Here is a 26,584-nt window from a genome sequence, read left to right on the forward strand (position 1 = left end):
GGTGTTGGTGTTAATGGGTGTGTGATTTTTTGTTGTTATTATTGTGTGTGTGTGTGGGGGGTAGGAGGAGAAAAGGTTGAGGTGGGAAAGATATTTTTTATTGATCCTTGTGTGTGTGTTGTTATTGTGTGTGTGTGTGTGTGTGTGTGTGTGATTACAGATGCAGAGTTTGTACAGGTGTGGGTAATTAGTACAGGTACAATGTTATTCCATAGATGTTTATTGTTATACAGGTGTTGTCTTCTGGTTAATTATGTGAGAAATATATACCTAAAGCCTAGACACAGTCATATATATATACACGTAGTAATTTGATTCCAGTTGTGTAGTGATCATCCCGAATTCTTCCGTGTTAAGAGTATATAGGCTAATTCACTCGTTCGTTCAAGCCCTCTCGTCAGCCAACGCTCCCTGGCATATCTGTTCACACCCTGTCGGTTCCTGGTGCATTGCTCTGCTGAAGTGATTTGACAGGCCATTGAGATTGATTCATGCATTATTCTTGCTGCCTTCCACTCCTGAGTTGGTATAAAAGAATAGTAACAGGGATGAGACTGATTCTTCGTGGCTAGTGTATGTGTGTGTGTGTGTGTGTGTGTGTGTGTGTGTGTGTGTGTGTGTGTGTGTGTGTGTGTGTGTGTGTGTGTGTGTGTGTGTGTGTGTGGCAGAGACCGAAAGAAAGATGCGTGTGTTTGTTCCTCTTCCATGTTATATTCAGGTAAGCCAATTTTCATCACTACGTTCTAAGTCTATATATATATATAATCGTTCTCTGTATTATTGTGTTTATTATCGTATCATTATTTTTTTTCTCTTCCTTGGTCATTCAGATTTTTTATATTGATATTATTCAGATTATTATTATTATTATTATTATTAAGTAAACAAACCAACGATTAAAAAGTTTTAAGTATGGGATACGTTCCTTACCCTCCCTCCCTCCCTCCCTCCTCCCTCTTCCCCCTCCTCCCTCTCCTTCCTCCTCTCCTATCTCTGGGTTGCTGCATATCTCCTCCGAAAATACCACTCTTTCTCTATATATCTCTCCCCCTTTCTTCCCCAGTCTTCTTCTGAGGCCATGTAATCCCTCCCTCTTCCTCCCTCTCCTCTTTTCTGGCTCTCCCTCCCTTTTTATTCGCGAAATTGCATTGCGATGATTGAGTCTCGAGGATTTATTCATTAATGACAATTAGTATCTCATCAAAAAAGTGTCGGTATGACAGTAAACACCAAGTGAATTCAGCAAAGTGGCAACTGTCCTTGGTTTTCCTCCCCCCCATCCCCGTCGGCTAGAGCCTGTCGGGCCTGTCATGCTTAATCTGCTCTGTCAAAACTCTAATGAAATGTGACACTGGTTTAAGGAATTTTTTAAGCATATTTCTGTCGGATTAGGTGGAATTTGTAAGCCTTTCCAGGGTCCTCTTGAGGCCTGGTTAGGTCCCCCTGTCTCGCTAGGAGGCGCACCGCACACCCCAGTACTGGTTGGGACTTGTATGCAAATATTGATTGTTATACCCAACACAGTTATTAATATTTTGCTGTCGAGATTGCAAGACAAAAACTGACTCGAGAGGGTTCCGCCTTCCTCTAACAGTCACGTTGGGTTTATTGTGTGTTTTCAACTCTCTCTCTCTCTCTCTCTCTCTCTCTCTCTCTCTCTGCTGTGTCTCATTTCACACACATTTTTTAAAAATCTTTTTACGTTCTCTCCCTCAGCCTTCCATCAACTCAAAACTTCCATTTTTATCCAACCTCTCTCCCCTCTCTCCCCCACTCACTCCTGAACCTAGGTATTCACTCTCCTTCCCTCCCTCTCTCACCTCCCTCTCCCAGCCTCTCACAACCCTTCTCTCCCTCCTCCTCTCCCCCACTTCACCGTCTGTCACTCTGTTACTCTCTCTCTCTCTCTCTCTCTCTCTCTCTCTCTCTTTCTTTCTTTCTTTCTTTCTTTCTCTCTCTGCCTAAATTGCCAGCCTTATTCTTTCTTTCTTTCTTTCTTTCTTCCTTTCTTCCATCCTTTCTTTCTTTCTTTCTTTAGTGCTCAGAAAATTCCGTCGTCATATATATTTCTTTTCTGATGCCATGACACCATTTATTTATATTCACTTACATTCCTTTATTCATCTTATTCATCCACTGTATTATTATTATTATTATTATATTTTGTTTCTTCTCTTCACTTTTGTTACCATAAATAAAACACAAAAAAGTAATCCTGTTTTTGTGTTTTGTTTTTATCCCCTTTTGTTTTTTTTCCTTTTCTCTTGTTTATCTACAATTTTTTCTATGCCTCCCTTTCGTCCTTCTCTCGTTTTCATTTTTTTGGGGGTAAATATCCAATTCAATTTTTTGTTTTATGACTGTTTTTATCACGTTTTTGCATGTCTCCTTTTGGGGTAAGGGCTGTGGAGGGGGGGCTTCACATTTTTTTGTCTAGTTTATCTTTTCAGTCTTCGTTCTGTTCTGTTATTTTTTTTTTACTATTCAATCATTTTTTTTTTTTTAAATTTATTCCATTTTTACATATTGGCTTTTGGTTTTGTTGTGTGAGGAGGAGGAGAAGTCTTATAGCAACTGGAGAGAGTGTGTGTGTGTGTGTGTGTGTGTGTGTGTGACAAGTACCTTTTCGTTTTAAATTTATTTTTTCTACAACTCTCTCATTTACATCACAACATTTAACTCTTACTTATCCACTCCAGTTATTTGAAGGAGGAGGTCACCATATCCAGAGAGAGGGAGGAGGAGGAGGAGGAGAGGCAGGAGGGAGAGAGAGGGGAGGAGAGGCAGGAGGGAGAGAGAGGGGAGGAGAAGGTGGAGGAGAGGGGGAGTGGGAGAGGGACTTAATACATAGGCATACACTATACAGTATACATAGAGGCTAGGAATACATACACAATCACCACCACAGTATTAATATATTTCACACTACTTTATATAAACTATTAATTGAACCAAAAAATAAAAATAAATCCTCTTAATTTACATCACAGTCGAGGCAAATTAGCTATGTACTCGTTAACTCACGCGAGGTTGGACTCTTACGCTGTACTGAGTCCCTTTAGCACTCATTGCTTACAAACGTGACGTCATAGTTATTTTGGTGGGGTTGATTATGATGTCATTGTTGTTTTGAGAGAGAGAGAGAGAGAGAGAGAGAGAGAGAGGGGGGACTTAAGTGGTGTAGTTCCTCTTGTTGGTGTTACCTAACCTAACCTACCCTGACCCCATTTACACTCCCGGACACTGTGGTCACTGCCGGCAACCACAGTGACGTTTATTCAGCCGTCAGACACCTGTGAACAAGCGGCGTCCTTGTTGGTATGTTAACATTGTTACTGAAGCTGTGCTGTCTGGGTGGGTGGGTGGGCGGGTGGGTGGGTGGGTTGTGTGGGTGGGTGGATGGTGTAACCTTCTCTGGTGTATGTGTTGAACCGTTCATTGCCTCAGCTGAGTTTGTTGTTGTTGTGTGTGTGTGTGTGTGTGTGTGTGTGTGTGTGTGTGTGTCAGTAAAAGTGTTCATGCTGCTGACTAATACCAGTAAATATCCCTCTTGTTGTATCTTATAAACACTATGAAGAGGAAGGATGAGCCAAACTAATAATACTGTAAGTTGAAAATTTTGGTCTTGGTGTAGATGGTGAGCCGTGTTATTGGTGGTTCTGGTTATTATCAATATTATGGTGATACACAAGTGCAGTGTCATGTACGCCGCCAACAGTGATAGCCAGATCTTGTTGCCTGGCAGCCTCCAACACCAGCCATATAATAAGGTGTGTCTTGCTCCTCTATAATCCACTTTAGACACGGGAGAGAGGGGGGGCGTGTAGAGGAGCCTGGTAATCTGTAATACGGGAGGACGTAGTTTCACGGTATAATGTGGGGTCACTGGATGGCAATAACATACACATAAAATTCAATTTCTCGTATGACAGCTGCATTAATATTAGAGTCAGTAAATGGGTTATCATAAAAATCTTTCTCTCTCTTTTTTTGTGTTATTATTTAGTCAATCATTGTGTGTTGTGTCGTCCTTGTGCGTGTATTAATCTGAGATTATTTCTTGCAGGATGGGCCGGCGAGGCGAGGCGTGGGTATCCTCGCGGTGAGTGACGCCCGGGGCCGCCATGGCAGTAGTAGCAGCAGCAGCAGCAGCGGCGGCGCCAGCGGCGCACCCTCTAGCTGTCCGGGCCGTTCGCATCTACCTGCTACTCAGCGGACTCCATCTCGTCCTGGGCGGTTCCCTGCTACCGGAGGCGGGCGGGGGGTTGAGCCCTCCTAAAGAAGACTCGGAGGCGGTGCAGTGGGAACAGAATGCTGGCACAGTAGCATTCAACGTGACGCGTGCTGTGGTGGCACAGTTCACACCAGCCAATGGCACCCACAGACTCACTCACCTGTCGCTCGACTCCAACACTGATGATGTCTACCTTGGTGCTGTGAACCGCCTCTATCAGTTAGATGGTGACACCTTCTACCCGCTGCACCAGGTGGTAACGGGACCTCGACAAGACTCCCCGTCTTGCCACGCTAGTGGGTGCGAACCCCACGTTCAGAAAGTGCCCACTGATAACTACAATAAGCTGCTCGTAGTAGCACAGTCTGTTGGTCGAGTGATAGCGTGTGGGTCTGTGTCACAGGGCGCATGTGACACTTATCACCTAGGGAACATCTCGGTGCATCGGAATTACATTCCTAAGTCCGTAGCAGCCAACCACCCCAATGCCTCTACGTTTGCATTCGTGGGACCAGAACGGTACCACCCATGGGGTGGCTCAGAGGCACTTTACGTTGGCACCACCTTCACCACCGTCGGGGATTACCGTCACGATGTTCCCGCCATCTCTACCAGAAATCTCTATGATCTAGATTACGCAGAGTTTTCCTACTCTAAACAGTCACTACTTCGTATAGATGTTAAGCTACGGGACCACTTCCTCGTTCAGTATGTCTATGGTTTTAATGCTACCAACTACGTGTATTTCCTGACGGTGCAGAAGAAGTCGCACCTCCCAGGACAAGAAGAATCTGGCTACGTGAGTCGCATCTCTAGGTCTTGTATCTCGGACCCCAACTATGACTCTTACACGGAGATCACACTCGAGTGTCAGGGAGGTGACAGCGCCAACTACAATCTGGTGCAGGACGCCAAGCTGATCCGTGCAGGCAGTGACCTGGCCGCCAGCATGGGCATGGCCAAAGGTGACCCGCTCCTGGTGGGCGTGTTCGCGCCCTCACAAGGACACACAGCGAGGCCTGAGACCGCCTCTGCCGTGTGTGTGTACTCTGTGCATGATATTGAAGCCAAGTTTAACGAAAACATCCACATGTGCTTCAACGGGTCCATGTTGTACCGCAGTATGGAGTACATCTCTGGCCCCATCCTCAACGGCAAGTGTCCCCAGCAGGGCACCATGGGCAACATCCTCTCCTTCTGTGAAGTGGGTCTCAAGATCTCCGGCCCGGCGCCTGTGGTGGGCAGGGCGGCACTGCGGCTGCCCAGGACCTTGGTGACGGGGTTGCAAGCCACAGCTGCCGCCGCCCACACCGTCGCCTTCCTGGGCACCAGCACCGGCACCATCAAGAAGGTAAGTCCTCCACCTTGTTAGACTCGTCACGTGTGAGACAAAAACGTAATCTCTCACTGCTTAATTTGGATGCTAATGAAGGTCTGATAAATTGTCTTCGAATCCCCTTACGACAAAGATCACTGAAGTTTAATATCTCTTTTACAACCGTGATGAGCCCAGAGTCCAGCTGTTGTTTGTGGTGAAAGTAACACCAGAAGTGAGTTATGATAACTCACTAACCTGTGTCATAACACTTGGGGTAGTACTTATTAACTGCCTGGACAGTAGGAGCGGCTACCACCACTACTCACGGTAACCTAACTCACCCCACTGCCTCTCCTAGCACACACTCCCTTCCCCGACCCCATGTCTCCCTCTGGCTCACCCAGATCTCTTGCCACATCTAGCTAACCTACTCTCCCCCCCTAAACCCCTGCCTCCCCTCAAGCCCCTTGCCCTCCCTATCACCTTACGTCCCCCAGCCTCCGTCGTGTGGTGGCGCGTCACAGACTCTGATGACATTTTAATTAGACTTCTTCGTCAGTTCTCTCTTCAGGTTTTTGTGTCGTGGTTTTCATAATGAATTGAGCCGCCTCACAGGTTGATCCTTATCGAGGAAACAATTAGCAGATATTCCATACCCCAAAAACGTGTAGAAAGGCAAAAGATGGAAGGAAAAATATCTCAGTATCTTAAGTTATCTGCCGAAGATATGTACACCACCTGACGTCATGGCTAGGTTAGGTTAAAGTGTGTGTGTGTGTGTGTGTGTGTGTGTGTGTGTGTGTGTGTGTGTGTGTGTGCTTTTAAACGCATGTGCATGTATTCCTGTGTATTTATGTGTTGTGCCATATGCGTGTTTGCATATATTTGAGTGTTTGTTTGGCAGGAGGCACAGTAAGCGGCGGCACTAGTAAGGGTGACACGCCGCCACACTTGTACTCATCCCTAGTAATCGATGCTGTGTGTTGGTAAATAAGTGATATGTTACGCGTGTAAATAAACAATAGGATTTAATATATCCGATAATGGATTGGATTTACCTTTGTGTTTTCATGTATATCGGGCGGTTAATTTTGGTAAACTGGATTAATTTTCGTGTTTGTTGCTCCACCCACCCAGATATTACCAGCTGGGGTACGATGCTGCAAGTAACCACCACCACCACCACTACCACCATGTAGAGGCACCAGTAGGGGAGAGAGTGAGAGAGAGAGAGAGAAAGTGAGAGAGAGAGAGGGAGGGGGAAAGTTAACGAGAACAACAAGGAGACGCAGCTTCTCCAGGGCCTCCCACTGACCCGTTCTGCCAGATGGTCTGATGACCCTTTAATTACCCCCTACTTCCCCCCCCCCTCTCTCCCCACCTCCTCCTCCCTCTCCTTTTCCTCCTCCTCCTCTATTCTCCCTCATCCTCTTATCCCCCAAGTAGAAGGGTAGAAGAAGAGGTGTAGAGATAGACGGAGAGAAGAGAGTTGAGGAGGCAAATGGAGAGAGAGAGAGAGAGAGAGTATAGGAAAGCAGTAAAAGGCAAGGGGGGGTGGGTGGAGGGGAGGGGTGTGTGTGGATGGAGGGGGGACACAGAGGGAGGAGCTAGAGGGGGTATAAGGTAGGATGATGAGTGGAAGATAACTAGAAGGAGTGGAGGGATAGATAGAGGGAGGTGGAGGGATAGGTTGAAGGCCAGGAACACTGTGTCGACTGTCGTTCTCACTTTTCATTTCGGCTAGATTAGGTTTGGTTAGGTTAGGTTAGGTTAGGTTAGGTTAGGTTAGGTTAGGTTTGGTTAGATTAGGTTATTTACGATTATGGTTGACGCTAACGACCACAACCTCGTCACCTGTCACCACACAAATGTCGGGTCGATCATTAACACTCATTATTTACCTGTATTGAATCACCTGCCGAGGGGGAGGGGGTGTGGGGGGGGGGGGAACATACAGTAAACCCAAGTGCCATCAAATTACTCTATTGAATCGTTAATAAATTTATAATATATATAATACCACATCATGGACACTTTCATCGCTCTTTCATGATCAAAAAACAGGAAAATATATAATGTGTGGTGAGGTTAAAACTATATATATGAACAATATATAACCTGGATATATTGCCGGTGAATGATTGAATATTCGAGTCAAAAGAGTTCAGGTAGAATGAATAAAAAGATATATATTTAACTTATTCACAATACCTATGAGCTATTAAATGACTCCACGTGTTAACCTCGAACACCAAGAGACGATAAATATATACCTCGTGTGAACCCCACCAGTGAAGTAATGAATAACTCCAAGCTCATTATAACTCACAAGATGTTTAAAAAATATGAATATCGTTAATTATGAGTGAGTAAATAGCTCCTATTAATGTTATTATTCGTATTTAACTTATAGCATAGTGTCTAAATAAATTAATAGCTCACTTTCCACTACACAGTAATCAAAAGATCGATCAAAGTTGGGTTTTTTTATTCGTGAATAGCTGGGTTAGGTTGGCTTGGCTCGGCTTGGGTCAGATTGGGTTGGGTTAGGTTAGGTTAGTCGAAAGCCATGTATAAAATTGAGAGAGAGAGAGAGAGAGAGAGAGAGAGAGATGAATATAAACACCAGGCGATAATTAAAATCAATCCATCATTAATTATAATAGATACTACTCCTGCGCTCTTCAATAACTAAGGCCTTTAACTACGTAACTACAATAGGTCGGTAATTAAACTAGTCCATCAACAATTAATACAACTCATTTTAACAGAGAGAATTAAACAAGAAGAACCAATCATGTCTTCCTTCCTCCGCCTTGGAATTACTGAACTACCACGAAATCATTCACCACAACATCTAGACTTGGGACTTGTCAGTATCTCGAGTCATCAGTCACCGCCAAACACTGTCTTTGAAGTAATGGTTTTAGCGAATATGAATCTCCTACCTAGTATTTTCCTCACACCCCACACACTTACACCACCTTATCCCACCACCTCACCCCCGACCCACTACACCACTCACCCCTACCCGGTTAATATTTAGTAGTTATTAACACCTATTTGTATATTGACTTTTGTATGGGCAGATAGAGGAAAAACTAAAATAACTTATTCTATAACGTTTCCTTCGCCAATTTTTAGTTTTTGAGTTATTTTTAAATTTATATTTGAATTACTCGGCCAGTCAGCGTGAGTCAAAGTCTATAATTATACGAATGAAAGAAAAGCTCGTCCGAAAGCTATTGAATTAACCGTGTGCCGCAAAGCCGGAATCAGCTCCATCTATCGGCAAGGCCCAAAATAAAATCCAGCTCCGAAAAGGGGGGGGGGGGTAATCTCAAACTCCACCTCTGCGTCTCGAGTTATTATTCACTATAATTTTTATTATATTTTTGTACGTTCTCTGAGTTTATTAACCATTAAGTTATTGTTTTCTCGACATGTACTGTAAATCGTATATAGTCATAGTCTTTGGAGCGAGCTCTTTCCTTGGTCGAACTCGAAATACTTAGCAACTGGCGTCGCATCGGCTGCATGCCGGCCAGGGTCGTGGCGCCGAACGTAAACAACTCGTATGACGCGGAGGAAATAATTTCTTTAAGTGAATCTCAACTGTAATTATGCATATATACACTCAACTGTTCCTGTTGTCGAGGGAATCGACGTATTCGGTCAACAGACGATGTTCTCACCGATACTAACGCCTTCTGCCTCAGAGGCCCTTACTACACGCACACCCAAAAGCTCCAGTTTTCCTATCTTTCGTATATGGTCTCTTGCGTGAGTGTCGATGTGACGTGATAGTTGTGCGCATGCGCTTGATTTTTCATTGGCCAATCAGCGCTAGCCTTGATGAGCAGGCAGAGCAGGTAGTTGGAAGATGGCGTCTGTGTGTGTGAAAGGTGTACTTTGGCTGACCGGCGCGTTATTTAGCGCGTTTTGGACAACTACACCTCAGCCGTTGACATCTTTAAGGATTACGGTGTTCTCGTTTCGTCAGTAAAGTGTCCGAGATGTGATTCCGAGTGTCAGTGCCGTGTAGATCGTCATACTGTGGTAAGAGACGGACGCTGACGAAGAGGAAGGGTCCTGGCCAGTGTGGATTTTCACCTATATCTCCTAATTAAGATAAGTTTATTATACACCGGCGGGGGGGAGGGGGTCCATGGGCGCTTGGAAGTTAGTTCAGGTATTTCTGGTTTGGTTAGGTTAGGTTTTATTAGTTTTTTGGCGATTTTTTACCCTCCATTTTATTAATATCCCCCATAACAGCTCATATCTGACGGCAATTAAGGTCATAGTTGTATTTACACGATGAATTACACTATTAAAGCCGATTTCCCATAGTAATTTAGGTGTTAACTACTAAATATCTCTCCCCTACCCTCACACCCTCAGCCTTGCACTCCTCACCCCCATAACCTTACACCCCTCCCCAACACACCCCCTTCCCAACACACTACACCCCTTCCCCCACACACTACACCCCTTCCCCCACACACCACACCCCTTCCCCCACACACTACACCCCCTTCCCCCACACACTACACCCCATTCCCCAAACACACCACACCCCATTCCCCAACACACTACACCTTCCCCACACACTACACCCCTTCCCCACCCACTACACTTCCCCCACCCACTACACCTTCCCACCCACTACACCCCCCACCCACCACACCCCCCCTCCCACCCACTACACCCCCTCCCTCCACCCACTACACCCCCTCCACCCACCACACCCTCCCCACCCACCACACCCCCCCCCCCCACCCACCACACCCCTCCCCACCCACCACACCCCCCACTCACACCCCCCTCCCCCAACCACCACACCCCTCCCCACCCACCACACCCCCTCCCCACCCACCACACCCCCTCCCCACCACTACACCCCTCCCCCCACCCACACTCCCCCACCCACTCACCCCCCCCACCCACTACACCCCCCCCCACCCACTACACCCCCTCCCCCACCCACCCCCCACCCCTCCCCACCACTCACCCCCTCCCCCCCACCCACTACACCCCCTCCCCCACCCCTACACCCTCCCCACCCACACCCCCTCCCCCACCCACACCCCCTCCCCCACCCACCCCCTCCCCACCCACTACACCCCCTCCCTCCACCCACTACACAGGACTGGCCTGTATCGACTGTCGCACACTTGCACACGACCATTATTCGCCACTATCTCCGCCGCTAACAACACCCATTTCAACCAACTACTGTCTATCACACCACAATGGCCTCCAGCCCTCACTTTACGCCCTCCTTCATTAGCAGTGGACGGCCCTAACGACTGTGTGTAACGCGAGAGGTTTCTGTCATAATTGTTGAAATTCTCCATTCCCGTTCATTCCCCTTACCCCCTTTCCTCCCCATTCTCCCCCTTTCCCTCCCATTCTCCCCTCTTTCCCTCCCATCCCTCTCCCTTCCCATTCCCTCCCCTTCCTCTCCCTCCCCTTTCCCTCCCACCTCTCCCCCTCTCTCCCATTCCCTCCCTTCCCTCCACTCCCTCCCCTTCCTCCCCCTTCCCTTCCCCTTCCCCTTCCCTCCCCTTTCCCCCTTCCCCTTTCCTTCCTTCCTTTCCCTTCCCTTCCCCCCTTCCCTTCTTCCCCCTTCCTTCCCCCCTTTCCTTCTTCCCCTTTCTTTCCCTTCCTCTCCCCCTCCCCCTTTCCCTCCCCCCTCCTCCCCCTTCCCTTCTTCCCCCTTTCCTTCCCCCTCTCCCCTTTCCCCCTCCCTCTCCCTTCCTCCCCCTTTCTCCCCCTCTTCCTCCCCCCTTCCCTTCCACCCTTCCCTTTCACACTGTCAATATCACCATAACATCATCTTAACACAACACCACCTCTTTAACAACATACACACCATCATTATAACACCGTAACACCATCACCATAACACCATCACACCAAACACCATCTTAACACCATCACCAAATCACATGTCACAGCCTCTATCACCCACAATTCTCATCAAAACACAAGTACATTAACATCTCTCCCTCCCTCCTCCCCTCCTCCCTGCCTCCTCCTCCCTGCCTCCCTCCCTCCCTCCTCCCTCCCTCCTCCCCTCCCTCTCTCCTCCTCCTCTTCTTACCCATCCTCTCCAGGTCCCTCTTCCTCTCACCATCCCTCCCTCTCACATCAATATCTCTCCTTCCTCCCACTATCCCTCCCTCCTTTCTCTCCCCATTCCTCCCCCACATCCATCCCTCTCACCCTTCCTCTCCATCCCCCTCTCACCTTTCCTCACCTTTACCCCCCACCCCACTCCATCTCTTTCGTCACCATCAGCAAGACTCTCCAGGTGTCAGGTAACAATTAGATGAGGAAGTGTAGTAACGATCAGCCTCAACACCTCAGTCACGGTAATGATCGGCAAATACTGATCTGTGTGTGTGTGTGTGTGTGTGTGTGTGTGTCACTTACCTACGCTGAGAAGACGAGGACCAAATTGTAAGTAAAACTGCAAGAGAATTTTCCCCTTCCTTTCCTTCCGTCCCTTTCCTTCCGTCCCTTTCCTTCCGTCCCTTCCTTTCCTTCCGTCCCTTCCTTTCCTTTCGTTCCTTCCGTTCCTTTCGTTCCTTCCGTTCCTTCCTTTCCTTTCGTTCCTTCCTTTCCTTTCGTTCCTTCCGTTCCTTTCGTTCCTTCCTTCCTTCCTTCCTTCCTTCCTTCCTTCCTTCCTTCCCTTCCCTTCCCTTCCTTCCTTCCTTTCCTTCCGTCCCTTCTTTCCCTTCTGTCCCAAGAGAATAATTTGACTTAGTGGTGCGCAAGAATTGATGTTTCTCTAATGACATTCAAATGCGACTTGACGTTGTCTGAATGCGTTGGTGAAGTAATAAATCAGTGTCCGGATTCACAAAGACTTCTTTTCTTTTTTATCCCAAATTGGCTTTTTAATTCCCGGCGTACTGTATAGTGTATTTTTATGGGGAATTTCTGTTCTAATTTTAGCTTCGCGCGCGCACACACACACGGGTAAATATTCACTTTGGAAACTTGTTCTTGGAGAGTGACAAAGACTAGATATCGTTTACGAACCTTTGAGAATGAGACTTGTGGGGGGGGGGGTGTCTTAGAGCATTCGACCCCCCTTCCCCCCATCCCTCGTTTCTTCCCCCCACCTCTCTTTTCTTCCCCCTCCCCTCGTTTCTTCCCCCCTCCCCTCGTTTCTTCCCCACCTCTCTCTTCTTCCCCCCTACCCCCTCCCCAGACAGTAGGTAGGAGGGAGCGGTCTTGGCTGGGACGACACGTTTGAGTATTGTTTAATTGGGCTTGGCTATCGAGGCGGTGTGTAGCCATTTTAGGGAGACACACACAGCTGCTGTTAGTGTTTTGTTAAGGCTATAGAGGCGCTGAGATGGTAACACTTGTGGTGGCGCTGAGATGGTAACACTTGTGGTGGCGCTGAGATGGTAACACTTGTGGTGGCGCTGAGATGGTAACACCTGTGGTGGCGCAGTGGACATGATTCAGAGGCGGAACAAGGTGACATATTGATTTTGGGGTGACAACAATGTGAAGATTCTCGGTATGTGTGTGTGTGTGTGTGTGTGTGTGTGTGTGTTTATCAATCATCCACCCTTCTGTTCCCTATATACACTCGAGATGACTTCCTATATACATTAGTCCAACATCTCTTATATATATATATATATAGACTGCATGAGCCTGTTATAAACCTTGTGTCATAGAGCGTACTACATATTCCATCTTTAAATTAACCTTCGTATTTTTGTATTGCAAGTTAGTGTTGTCTGTATTGCAATAGATCGTATTGTATTGTTGCTGTATATTGCCCGTCTGCCGTTTTATTTTTGTATGATATTGTATAACCTGTATTGTGATGATTGTTTTCTATATTTTAATTTTAATGTAGCTTTGTATGGTGCAGTTATGGTGAGTGGTAGTGCATGACTGTCTGAGTGAATGGAGGGGGGGGAAGCAAAATGAGATGTAACGTAGAGAGAGAGTGGTTGGTGATAGCAATATGTGTTCACGTGGCGGGGTACAAAGCTGCTCTTATTTCTTATTGGAATTCGCTTGAGCTGGGCGTGCGGGCGGCCATTCTAGCGACCGGTGGACCAACACACTTTCCCGCTCTCCCATTGTCAGCTCTCGAGTGTCAGGAGTATATTGTCACTGTCAGCCTGTGAGGTGGTGGGGGGGGGGGTAATACGACTTCTCATATTGACTAAAGAAGACAGGCGGTCGTTCGTCTGGCGAAATTAAATGGAATGTGTTATTATTGGGTGGAGGGGAACAAAAGATGATCTTGATTGTTCATGTTAGCTGGTGTTGTAATATCCTTGTTTTGCCATCACCAATATCACCATCCTTTTGTTGCTGCTGCTGTCATTATTACCACCATCACCACCTGTTTGTCTCTCTCACCACCACCACCACCCTCTTCTACTGCTGTCACTATTGCCACCATCACCTACAGCTCCTCCTGTCACTATCACCACCATCTCTTCCCCCCCCCCTCTACTACTACTACTGCTGTCACTGTTACCACCATTCACCTGTTGTCATTATCACCATTAGCACCAACACGATCACTGTCATAGTCGTCAGTGTCACCATTATCGTTGCCCCCCATCCTCTTCATCGTAGTAATTGCTGTCACTGTTATCAGCACTGTCATGATCATTAGTACTATCGCCAGTCTCATCGTTTCTCCTCCCTTCAACACCATCGTCTCCGTCACCGCCCACGTCACTACACCTCTATCAAGATCCAGTCAGCCGGGTGTGTTACAAGGGGCTTACGCCTTCCCATACTCTCTCTCTCTCTCTCTCTCTGTCAGTCGGGAACCCAAGGGCATTGCTACGCTATTTCGTGCTACTTATGTTACTTGAAGGAGGGAGGGGGATGGAAACCAAAACATACGAGGAAATTTTTTACATGTCGACATATTCTTGCTTCTCCATCCATTCACTTCTTCTCTTTCTCCCACCATCCATCTTTTCCGACTTCTCTCCTCCCCTCTATTTCTCTTTTCATACAGCTTTCATTCCCTCCACTCCTCCCTTCCTTCCTCCCTGATCCAAAGCTTCATCCAACCATGCGTCTCGCCATCAATTCCTCCCTCCTTCCAAGCTGTCACCACCTGCTCCACCAACCAGCTGGTTCTCGTGTGCTCAGACATCCCGACAACGGGTCACGAGCTGCCCTATTAGGTTTCACTCCAGTTGTCCTTCAGCGCCGCTCATTATTCGTGCCTGCCGTAGGAGAGGCCATGGAGAAGCCGAGACAAGTAGGATACCAGGTGGTGAGGTGGTGAGACTATTCCACCAGAGGGTCTCACAGCGTTTAGCACCAACACCGTAAGTCTTGGATAGTCAGGTCTTATGAACACGGAGATGAGTTATAGTCAAGTATGTTTATTTTACCCTCCTGGCTGTGGTAGTAACCAGCGCTAACTACACGGCGTCTCACCCAGCAATATTCACTATACGAGATAGTCTTTGGTTCCTCCACCCTCCGTGCTGGCCACTCCTAACAAATGGCTGCTGCTGCCGTCGCTGTCTTGTAAATTACTTAACTGACTGCTCGGTATCCCCCCCACTGCTTGCCTCCCCTTCCCCTGCCCTGTCCCCAACTAAGACCCCGTTCCCTCCCCTGCCCCATCTCCATCCCCTGCCCCATCCCCTGCCCCTTCCCCTACCCCATCCACCTCCTCTCCCCTTCTCCTCACATCGTCGTGTGAGAACATATCATTAAGTGCATCATAATTTCCTCAGGATATAAGAGTCACACGAGAAGTTGACGACCATTATTGATTATTATTACAGTGTTTCCTTATCAACAAGACTCTTATTTATTTTTGTGTGTGTGTGGTGGTCCCTGGCTGCAGCTGTGAGTGAGTAAGAGAGAGAGAGAGGAAAGGTCTAGCAGTCAGATCAACCTTTAAGAAAATGTCAGAGAAGGACTGAACAAACTCTAACTCGATCAATCGTTGTCAAAAAAGTGAAAAGGTCCCAGTAGAGGCCACACTCAGGTGCTCCACAACAACAACCAATAACAACAACAACCATAAAATCAATCGGTTTAAAACGCTGAAACAAACAAGACAGACGTAACCATGGAGAGGAGGGAGATTCTGCCTTATATTTATACACTCAGAACTAAGGTACTCATGTCCTTATAGTTAAAATATATAAAATACCTCCTTGGGGGAAACGTCATTTTATATCCGGCCATTAATAATTCTCTCGACTGTAGGAAAGTTTTAGTGTCTTGTTATAAATACTGGAATTCACATAGGGATTTTGTTTTTTAAATAGCTAATTCTTTCCTCTCTGCTCTCACCACATGTATGGGGAGACTGTGATGATAACTTTACCACAGTGTTGATGCTGCAGAGGGAAGAGTTTGTTTATATTTACTGAATAAGATATTACTTGAAATATTACTCATTATTTACTACAATGTGAGTATTACCTTTATGCAATGATGTTCTTTTAAGTAACTACAAAGATAATTAACTTTTGACCTAAAGAAGTGACCTCTCGTATCAACTATCATTAAATAACCTGTGACCTTAATCAGTGACCTCTCTTAATTATCAATCATCATTAAATAACCTGTGACCTTAATCAGTGACCCCTCTTATCAACCATCATATTCAAGTGAGTGTTTTTTTAATGAGATCCTGAGACAATGATTACTAATTCAAAAACACGATTTGTACTTCTGCATTATATCTTAAGAGAACAATTTATTCACAAGTTAATAAAGGTTGGGGTCGTCACACCTGGAGATAATTGATTAACACTGGTGATGCAAGGTTTGGCCTGGGGCTGAATTAGTGATATTCTCGGCGTTTGTGTTGGGTTCGATTTGATCTATAATGTAAAAGGTACAATGTGTGTGTGTGTTGTGATACTGGTTTCTCTCCTTCTACCACATTCTTGTCTCCACACTCCTCTGGCCTCTCTTCTTTTTTTCCCTCTTCCTTATTCGTTCTTACCTTTCCCTCCTCCTCCTCCTCAGCCGCCTCTTCCTTCCTCGTGGCCTTTATTGTCACACCTTCCACCGCCACACCTACTGCCACAGCCTCTACCACACATATACCTACTACTGCCATATCTCCCTCTACCACACACACACACACACACACACACACACATTTCAATCGGCATCTGGGTGAAACCTTTCCTCCCGTTCCATTTCCTCATCTCCATTTTCTCTTCCTATAGTGTCCTCCTTCCCCTCCCTTCGCCTCCTTCACTTCCTTCCCGCCCTCTCCTTCTGCTCACGTCCTTAACACCGTCTTTTCTTCTTCCCCCTGTGTCCTTACCGCCTCTTGTATGTTCCCTTCTTCCTCCTCCTCTTTCTTACTCACCCTCTCTCTCTCTCTTCTTCATTCTCTCCTTTTATGTTTATTTCTTCACAATTTTTCCAACCTTTTGTTTTGTTTTCCTCGTCTTTTATTTTCCTCCGTGTTATTCTTCTTTTATTATTTGTTTCCTCTTTCTCCTCATGTTTCTTCTTCGCGTTATCTCTTCTCCCTGTTTCTTTTTGTTTACTCTCTCCTCCCCCTCTCTGTTACTCCTACCTGTCTTTCCCTTTCTCATTGCCCCTCCTCCTTATCTGGCGTCCCCTCCTTGCTCTTCCTCCTGCCCTACCTCCTGGACACACACACACACACACACACACACACACACACACACACACACACTCTTTCTCCTTTTCCGTCTTGCCCTTCCAGCCAATCCCTTCTTTCTACCTCTCCTCCCTGTCTTGCCCCCTTCCTCCTTGCCCCTTCTCCCTTTTATCTTCTTCTTCCAGGGTCACGTTATCGTCAGGGTTCCGGCCCAGGGAATGAACAGGGTTGGTGATAGGTAGATTGTAGGGAAGGGAGGAAAGTGAGGGGTGGAGATAGTGAGAGATGGGAGGTGGAGAGTGGGTTGAGGGAGGTGTGGGGTGGGGGCGGGGAGGTGTGGGGTGGGGGCGGGGGGCAGGGTGGGGTGAGGGCGGGGAGGTGCGTGGAGGCACATCATAATTTTTCCCTGCTGCAGAAGGATGGGTGTGGGAAGCTGCAGGTGCCGGCCTCGGTAAATGTTTAGGCGAGTCTCGACCCCTTCAGGCAACACTAATTTATCTTTGCTTGTCTAGAGCTACATGTTGCCTGCAGTTGATTGTGTAGAGCTAAATGATGCCTGAAGTTGATTATCTTGGACTGCTTGATGGTTGCAGTTGCTTATCTAAAACTAATTGTTGCTCGCAGTTTCTTGTCTAGAGCTCCATGTTGCCCGCAGTCATATATGTAGAGACCCCATGTTACCTGTGGTTTCTTGTCTAGTGCTCCATGGTTTCTTGTGTTGCCAGTTCAGTGCTACAGTCATCCATCAGTAGCCTGTGTCACTTATTAAAGCCTCCCTTGTCCCCGACCTACAGCGTGTGTTTACAGTCTGTGTGTATGTTTTGATTTGTCTGTGAACACTGTGTCATTTTTGTCGTGTTCCCCTTCCTACTCTTTGAACTACTTGTGATTTTGGATGTGTGAATATACTGTACTCTGGGGGGCGCATTCATTCATTCACTCACTCACTCACACGAGACTGACTGGTAGTGTATCATACCTGGCGGAAGGATGAACACAAAGGATATCACAAATTAGGAGTAGGATACCAGCCCCCAATCCTTCTGTTTACCTCCGAGTAGGACAGTCAGCTGATCCCGAGGCCAAATCAAGGACTTGGGGAGGAAAATCAACTTGGAGTCGCTTCCCGTCATCGTGGGTGGGGGTGCAGGAGTGACGCTGGAATTGGTATTGTGATTCTCTTTGAACTGGAGGTACAAACTTAGCCAGCCATCCCTTCACATTTTACCGAGTTTAATGTTTGCGCTGGAAGGGAAGGAAGGGGTGGGGTGAGGAGGGAAGGGGAGGATGAGATGGTGGTGTTATCTCTCTCTCTCTCTTTGTCTGTCTCTTTCTCTCATCTTAACAATACCATTGGTTCGTTTTATCTTATTCATCATCATCATCATCATCCTTCTACTCCCATCCCCTTCCTCCTCCAAAAACTCTTCCTCTTCCAAAGGCTCTTCTTCCTCCTCCAAAAACTCTTCCTCTTCCAAAATCTCCTCCTCCAAAGGCTCCTCCTCCTCCAAAGGCTCCTAATTACCATACCTTCCTTCCTCCTCTTCCTAGGCGACTCCTGCTTCCTATCTTCCTCCTCCTGTTCCTGCATTTCTCTTCTTCTTATCCTCATTTATTTCTTCTTCTCTTATTTATTCTGTCTCTCTCTTTTAATATTTAACTTTTGGTCGGAGTTAATGACCTTTTTTTGTCTTACCTGTCATATCCTAATTAGCTCCTTAACCCGAGTCGCTTCACACCTGGGCAATCTCATTATGGTAAGAGCACAGGTGGGTGACACTGTCCTCTCACTAAACTCGTTCATATTTTATTACACTGTCTGTCTGTCTGTCTGTCAGTCACCATGAACCAAGTATAAAAAAATAGGTCAGTCTTGTGTTTTTGTTAAGAACTATGAGTCAATATTCTGACTGACTGACTGACTGGCTGGCTGGTGTCTGGCCGCGCGCGACGTCTATTTGTACCGACTTTCTCTCATATCGCGTCTGTTTGGGGTCTTTGATGTTGAAAATGTTTCTCTGGTCGAGGTTGGGTTCCGGGGATGGGTGGGAGAGAAGGGAGAGAGGTGGCAGAGAGGGGTGGTGGAGAGAAGGGAGAGGTGGCAGAAGAGAGGGAGTGGGAGAGGGTGGGGGTGGGAGAGGGGGTGGGGTGGGAGGAGAGAGGTGGCAGAGGGGTGGGGGTGGGAGAGAAGGGAGGGTGGCAGAGAGGTGGGGTGGGAGAAGGGAGAGGTGAGAGAGGTGGGGAGAGAGAAGGGGAGGGTGGCAGGGGTGGGGGTGGGAGAGAAGGGGAGAGAGGTGGCAGAGAGGGGTGGGGGGCACGAAGGAGGGGAAAGGGTTAGTTATTATCAAATATTGTGCTAAAAAATTTAAGAACAGATATAGGTGGGTTTTTTTTTTTATCAATGTCTAGTTTATTTGAAGAATTTGTGTAATGTGTATAATAAGTTCTTCAGCGAATGTGTATAGGTACTGTTGAGGTCTTGAGAATATGTATAGGTACTTTTAAGAATGAATAAATATACACCATACGTGCTAACAACATCAGGAAGGTATAGTGTCTTAGTTATGGTGAAAATACAGACTTGGGAAAGACGAACAAGTGGCTACAATAAATCCCTTGTTTTAATAGTGCCTTAACCTTCTTCTATATTAATTACATATTATTGTATACAGTTCAGGTAATCCCATGAGGTGAGATTTATTGATTGATTTATTTATTTTATTATTTATTTATTTATTTTATTATTTATTTATTTATTTTATTTATTTATGGCCACTTATCCTATGAGCTGTAGCGATATTTAAACCGAGATAGAAATATATGTTTGCCTATAACCTATATCATGTTTATAGAAGCAGTATATATATCACCTTCTCTATAGGATCCTATGAAGAAGAAGCTATAGGCAGTTTAGGAGTCTTTATGGAATTGTGGTCCTGTTTTTCTGGTGTTTGAAGCTGTTTAGTCTCCTGGTCAAGCTGGTGAATGTGAGGTGGTCAGGTGAGCTTTATTCCCACCAAGCTGGACCGCGTGGACTCGACTAAGCTTTGACGTAGTTAAGCTGAGTTATTAAGCTTTATACTGTATATCCACCCCCAAGTGAGAACCAGTATACGAGTGTCAGTGTGAATTATACGTAGAGTTTAGTTAATACCTGTACTAACTGATTATACTGAGAGAGGGGGAGAAAAAATATATGGGGGGGGTTGTTTATGGTGGGGTGATGGGGGGGCGTCGTCTGTGTCACCCCTTCACCCCACCCTCAATCCCTTTGGCTATTTTGTGTGAATATTGGCAAGCTATTACTTAGGCATAGCACGGTAATGCCCCGGCGACACGCAACAATGACGCTAAGGCTCTTGATCCCTTCGTTTACACCCATATTTTCGTCTCTATCACCAGTTTTTTTTAAAAGAGTGTCGAGTGTTGGATAAAATTTGGGGGTTTCAGTGTTTTTTATGTTTTTAAATTATGTCTTGTCTTAGATTTTGTTTAAGTCATCTGATTTATTTTTGTTTTAGGTTTTGGGTTTGTTATATGTTTAGATAGATAGATAGATAGATAGTTGGGTGACTGTATTCATCTCCTGTACACTATCACGGGGTAGAGTACAGTGTTCGATCCGGCCCTCACCAGCGCGTGTTCCCTGATCACTTGTCATGAGAATGCAGTTCATGCAGTGGTAAAAGAGATAAGTTATCTTGACGTAAATAATCTTTATCTTTACTTAGGTTTAATGGCATCATAGGAAGACCTTAAGTGCTTATCGTATGCTAGTGAATTATATTATTGATCTGAAGTTGGTGAGTGGAAATTTAAATATGAGGGAAAGTTAGCTGGGAGGAGAGGTAGCTGGGAGGGGGAGGTTAGAGGGGAGAATGTTGCATGGGGGGGATTAGTGAGGAACTGAGGAGGGGAAACGGAAGTGAGGGGAGATTCACGGTTGGCAACATGGATCGCTTCGCCAATTTTTCCCAATAAAAATGGTAATGACAAAAGTTATTGAGGGACGAGAGCCGTGAATATATATACTGTGTTGGTCACCAGTACAGGGTGGTGCGTGGCTATACCCCAGCGTGCCTCACTGTGGCACTGATCACCGCCACAGCCTCGTCACTTAACGAGCCAGAATTCGCTTTATCAAGGCAGCAGTTACCCAATATTGACATTTAATTGGGACGCCCCTCTGTCGCTGCCTTCATCCTCCCCTCTACACCACCCTCCTACCTCCTCCCCTCTACACCACCCTCCTACCTCCTCCCCACTACACCACCCTCCTACCTCCTCCCCTCTACACCACCCTCCTACCTCCTCCCCTCTACACCACCCTCCTACCTCCCCCTCTACACCACCCACCTACCTCCTCCCTCTACCACCCACCTACCTCCTCCCCTACACCACCTCCTACACCACCACCCACCTACCTCCTCCCTCTACCCCCACCCTCCCTACCTCCTCCTCTACCACCCACCTACCTCCTCCTCTACACCACCCTCCTACCTCCTCCTCTACACCCACCCACCTACCTCCTCCCCCTCACCACTCCTACCCACCCTCCACACCACACCCTCCTCCACACACCCCTCCCTACCTCCCTCCCCTACACCACCTCTACCTCCCTCCCCTCCACCACACCACCCACCCTCCTCCCCCCACCCACACCACCCCCCCACACCCCACCTCCTCCCCCCACACACCACCCACCTACCCCCTCCTCCCCCTACACCACCCTACACTCCTCCCCTCTACACCAATACTAACCCACTCCACCTCCCTCCCTCTCTACACACCACCCTCCCTACCCTCCCCTCCCCCACACCACCCACCCACCCTACCTCCTCCCCTCCACACCACCCACACCACACTCCTCCCCTCTACACCACCCCTCCCCACCCTCCCTCCCTCCTACACCCACCCACCCACCCTCCCCCTCCCCACCACCCACCTCCTCCTCCCCCCACACCACCCACCCACCTCCTCCCCCACACCACCCCCCACCTCCTCCCCTCTACACCACCCTCCCCACTCCTCCCCACTACACCACCCCCCACCTCCCCCACTACACCACCCTCCCTACCTCCCCCCCACACCACCTCCCACTCCTCCCCCACACCACCCTCCTACCTCCTCCCCCACCACACCACCTCCCCACCTCCTCCTCACTACCCCTCCTCTAACTCCTCCCTCTACACCACCCTCCCACCTCCCTCCCCTCTCCTACCTCCCCCCCTACACCACCCTCCTACACACACTCCCACTCCTACACCACCTCCCCACTACACCACCCTCCCTCCTCCTCCCCACACCACCTCTCCCACCCTCCTCCCTCTACACCACCTACCTCCTCCCCTCTACACCACCCTCCTACCTCCTCCCCCACCACACCTCACCTCCTCCCACCTCCTCCCCACTACACCACCCTCCCCCCTCCTCCCACTACAACACCCTCCTCCCCCACCTCAATGTCTGCCTCCCTTACTCTCCTATACTCTCCCTCACCCTCTCACCCATTCCGATCCTTCCTTCCTTCCTTCCTTCCTTCTTTATTATCCAATTCTATTATTCTTCCCTTTTTCCTCTTAAGCTACTAACTTTCCTCTCCCTCACTTCCTTCATTCTCCCTCACAGCTCCCTCACCCTCCCTCACTCCCTGAACCTCCCTCATCCTGAACCTCCCTCACCCCCTCACACTCCCTCACTCCCTGAACCTCCCCACACTCCCTCACTCCTGAACCTCTCCCCCCCTCACACTCCCTCACCCCCCTGAACCTCCTCCCCCTGAACTTCACTCACCCCCCTGAACCTCCCTTACCCCCTGAACCTAACTCACTCTATTAAGGTTTTTAAATCACAAGGTACGTCAGTTAAGGGCTACAGGTGTTAAGTGCTACAAGGGTTCAACGCTAAGAGGGTTCTGTGTCACGATATTTTGAGCGCTAAGAGGAGTGGACGCTATGTTGATTAAGCGCTAAGAGAGTCAAACGCCACAAGAACTCAAGAGCTGTAACACAAGATTGTCCCATGTAGGTGCTCACGTGTGGCTATGTCAGGGTAGCATTCCCAAGTGTGTATTCCAACAAGATGGAGACGATGCTCAAGCGCTCAATTTCCGGGACTGCCACTCCTTCTCTTTATTTTCTCTTCCCCACGCTTTTGTTATGCCCCTTCAACTCTATAATTGGTCGTTAGGAAAAGTTTTGGGGAATTATAACAGCAAACATCACAAGCTAGAGCGGTGGATTGGACACTTAGGGGTGGGTCTTAGAATACCACTTAAGTGTCATGTTTTTCCAATCAGCTGAAGGGAAGAGAGTTTTAATGATTGGTCGAGTTCAATAGTGACGTCATTAAGATCCAGCGATTGGTCGAGTTTACCTCTGACGTCAAGTAGCGGCGATATGATTGGTTGAATGGGTAACGAATGTCAACAGGGACGTAAAGTATTGGTTTCTTTAATGGTAATATCGCCCCTGTGTCCCTCCCCTACCTGGGTAACTTATTGATGTATGTGTGTTTGTATTTCATTAATTGATGTAACTCGCCTTTTTTTTTTCCCTTTGTCTTCCTCCCCTTAGCATAATCAATCTCCCTTTATACCCTATCTTCCTCCTCCCGCCTATACTGTTTACCTCCCCCTTACCCTATTTTCCTCCTCCCCCTTATCCTATCTTCCTCCTTCCTCTTACCCTATCTTCCTCCTCCCGCTTATGCTGTTTACCTCCCCCCTTACCCTATTTTCCTCCTCCCCCTTATCCTATCTTCCTCCTTCCCCTTACCCCATCCTCCTCCTCCCCCTAACATTATCCTCCGCTGGATGACTTAGTTGTTCCTTTATCCAAACTAAGAGCTGCCGTGTCTCCCTCTTCACAGATCCTGGTGGCGTCGTCGGAAGAAGCGGCCGAGTACGAGGAAGTGGAAGTGGACTCGGGCTTCCCCATCCTGCCTGACATGCGCTTCAGTAAAGACCGCCGCTTCCTCAACTGATCAATCTCCACCAACAAGGTCAGTTCAAGCCACCATCACCCTCCACCTGCTACCTACACCTGCCTGCATTACACCTACCACTTACCTGCCACCCCCACCTGCCACCCCCACCTACCCACCCCACCACCCCACCCCCACCTACCCACCCCCCCTACCACTTACCTACCACCCCCCACCTACCCACCCCCTACCCCACCCACCTACTATCCCCACCCCACACCCCCACCTACCACCCCACCTGCCCTACCACCCCACCTACACCTACTACCCCACCTACTGCACCCCCACCTACCTCCCCCCACCTCTACCCCCACCTACCCCCATCTACCCTATACCCCACCTACCATCACCCCACCTACCCACCCCCATCTACCACCTACTCCCCCCACCTACCAGCCCCACCTACACCCCAGGAGACCTCAGGTGTCTCTCCCTGGATACCGGTAATTACCTCCATTTAAAACTTATTTTCTATCAATTTGAGACGACGTGAAAGTTTTAAAAGGCGCGTATGGTGGCGGCGTCTGTAGGAGGCGCTGAAGAAGCAAAAGACGCTATTTTTTGTTACAATTATGATGGGCTGAGGGATAGGGGATGACCCACAGCGAAGGAGAGAGAGAGAGAGAGAGAGAGAGAGAGAGAGAGAGAGAGAGAGAGAGAGAGAGAGAGAGTACCGCTTACACCACTCATTTCAAGGTACTGTGTAGGTCTTATTTCTGTTGACTTTCCTTAATCGACCGAGAATCCAGGGAGACAGTTTAAACTAATAAGGACCCAAGGCGTCATCCTGGGGTCAGTGTCTTCTTAAGGTGAGTGTAAAGGAAGCCTGCGGGCCACACACTCCACCGTTGATAAAGTCCTTAAAAATAAATTGGAATTCTTTATCTAGGAAGGAATTAATATGATATGGAAATGGATTATTTTACTGATAATGGTGTGAGAGAGAGAGAGAGAGAGAGAGAGAGAGAGAGAGAGAGAGAGAGAGAGAGAGAGAGAGAGAGAGAGAGAGAGAGATCCGTCTTCCTTTACTCGCCATTATTATCATCTCTCTTGTAACTTGTCTTAATTATTCGCCACTCTCAATCTTCTCCTTTATTACGACATCACTCTCCTTCCTTCATTGTTACACACACACACACACAAGCTCACTATTGCTTTTGAGAGTTAATAATAGCCCTACCTACACGTGTCCTTTTTTACATACATACATATATACATACATGCATACATACATACATACAAAGAACATTTTACTTTTCATTCACAAGAGTAAGTTTTTTCTTCTCACGATTAAAGCAACAGTTTGTTCTCTTAACGAAGGCATCTGTGTACCAAGGAACTTTATCACGTTCTTTTGTTCTCTTATTTACACCTTTTATTACCTCTTCCCTTTCCTCCTCCTTCCCCTCCTTCAGATAACTGGTGGGTAAGGCCTTTATAGCACCCCTCCCTCCTCGTACCCTCCTTCCCTCCCTAGTAATCCCCATCTCCCTTGTACCTTCCCTACGTAGTAATGCTCCTCCATTCCTTGTACCCCCTCCCTCGCAACCCTCTCTCCCTCCCTCGTAACCCCCCTTCCTCCCTAGTTACCCCCCCCTCTCTCCCTCCCTCATGCTCACTATTAAAGCTCTATATCCTCCCCCTCAAGAGCCTCTACACACCCTTCCGCTCTACTCTATAAGACTCTAGACTGTCTCTGGTATTCTCATGGGTCGTTTTAGTGAACCTCAAGAGCTTCCCTCGATAGCTTAGTCTGGTTGTTATTCTCTCAATTCATTTTTATTGTTCCTTCCTCTACTCGGGTTTGCTGTTCTGATTTATCCATCATTGTTTCCTTCCTTCCTTCTTTCCTTCCTGTTTGACTTGGTGGTTTTCCTTTACAATTCGAGGCTGGGCGGGACCCCTTACTATTGGTCGCCTCCTTCCCCACCACACAAAACAACTTCCTATGTGTGTGGAAACTTTTTTGGTTGAATAAGACCTTGGGAATACATTTTTGTCTCTCTCTCTCTCTCTCTCTCTCTCTCTCTCTCTCTCTCCTCCACCAACCTCCCAACTTTCATTCCCTTTGTCTTTTTATCCTTCTGTATCTGTCTTGTGGGGGTCCAAGGGAAGAAAGGGACATTTTATATCCTTTGATATTACTGTTGTTGAGCAATTAAGTGTGACGGGCTAACAAGGCGGGGTTGACCACTAGTCCTGTACTCTGGTAAACCTAACACTGTATTGTTGATAATGTTCAGTAAATATCCGGCCAGATAATGTGTTTGTTGACTCCTTTTGTCGTCAACTTGTGCTGTCTTCTTCGTCACTGTCTCTGCCAACATCACCCTCGACGCTGCCCCCAACGTTTTACGGTAACTGCTGCCACCAACGCCGCCGCTGCCACCTCTAGCTGCTCGGTCACTACTGGCGGTGCCACTCCGGG

The 26,584-nt window shown here is 47.5% G+C and overlaps 1 protein-coding gene across 1 annotated transcript in view; it reads left to right on the top strand.

Moving 5' to 3' along the window:
- Positions 1-4,066: 4,066 nt before the first annotated feature.
- Positions 4,067-26,584, top strand: part of LOC121865905 (plexin-B-like) — a gene marked incomplete at its 3' end in the record, with an annotated part of 107,964 nt that continues 85,446 nt past the window's right edge. The window contains exons 1-2 of the mRNA XM_042365464.1: positions 4,067-5,585; positions 24,043-24,130. Of these exons, the coding sequence (XP_042221398.1) occupies positions 4,125-5,585; positions 24,043-24,130 (1,549 nt within the window). The remainder of the gene's footprint in view (positions 5,586-24,042; positions 24,131-26,584) is intronic.

Source organism: Homarus americanus, unplaced genomic scaffold (genome assembly GCF_018991925.1).
Source record: "Homarus americanus isolate GMGI-L3 unplaced genomic scaffold, GMGI_Hamer_2.0 scaffold45848, whole genome shotgun sequence".
Taxonomy (NCBI): domain Eukaryota; kingdom Metazoa; phylum Arthropoda; class Malacostraca; order Decapoda; family Nephropidae; genus Homarus; species Homarus americanus.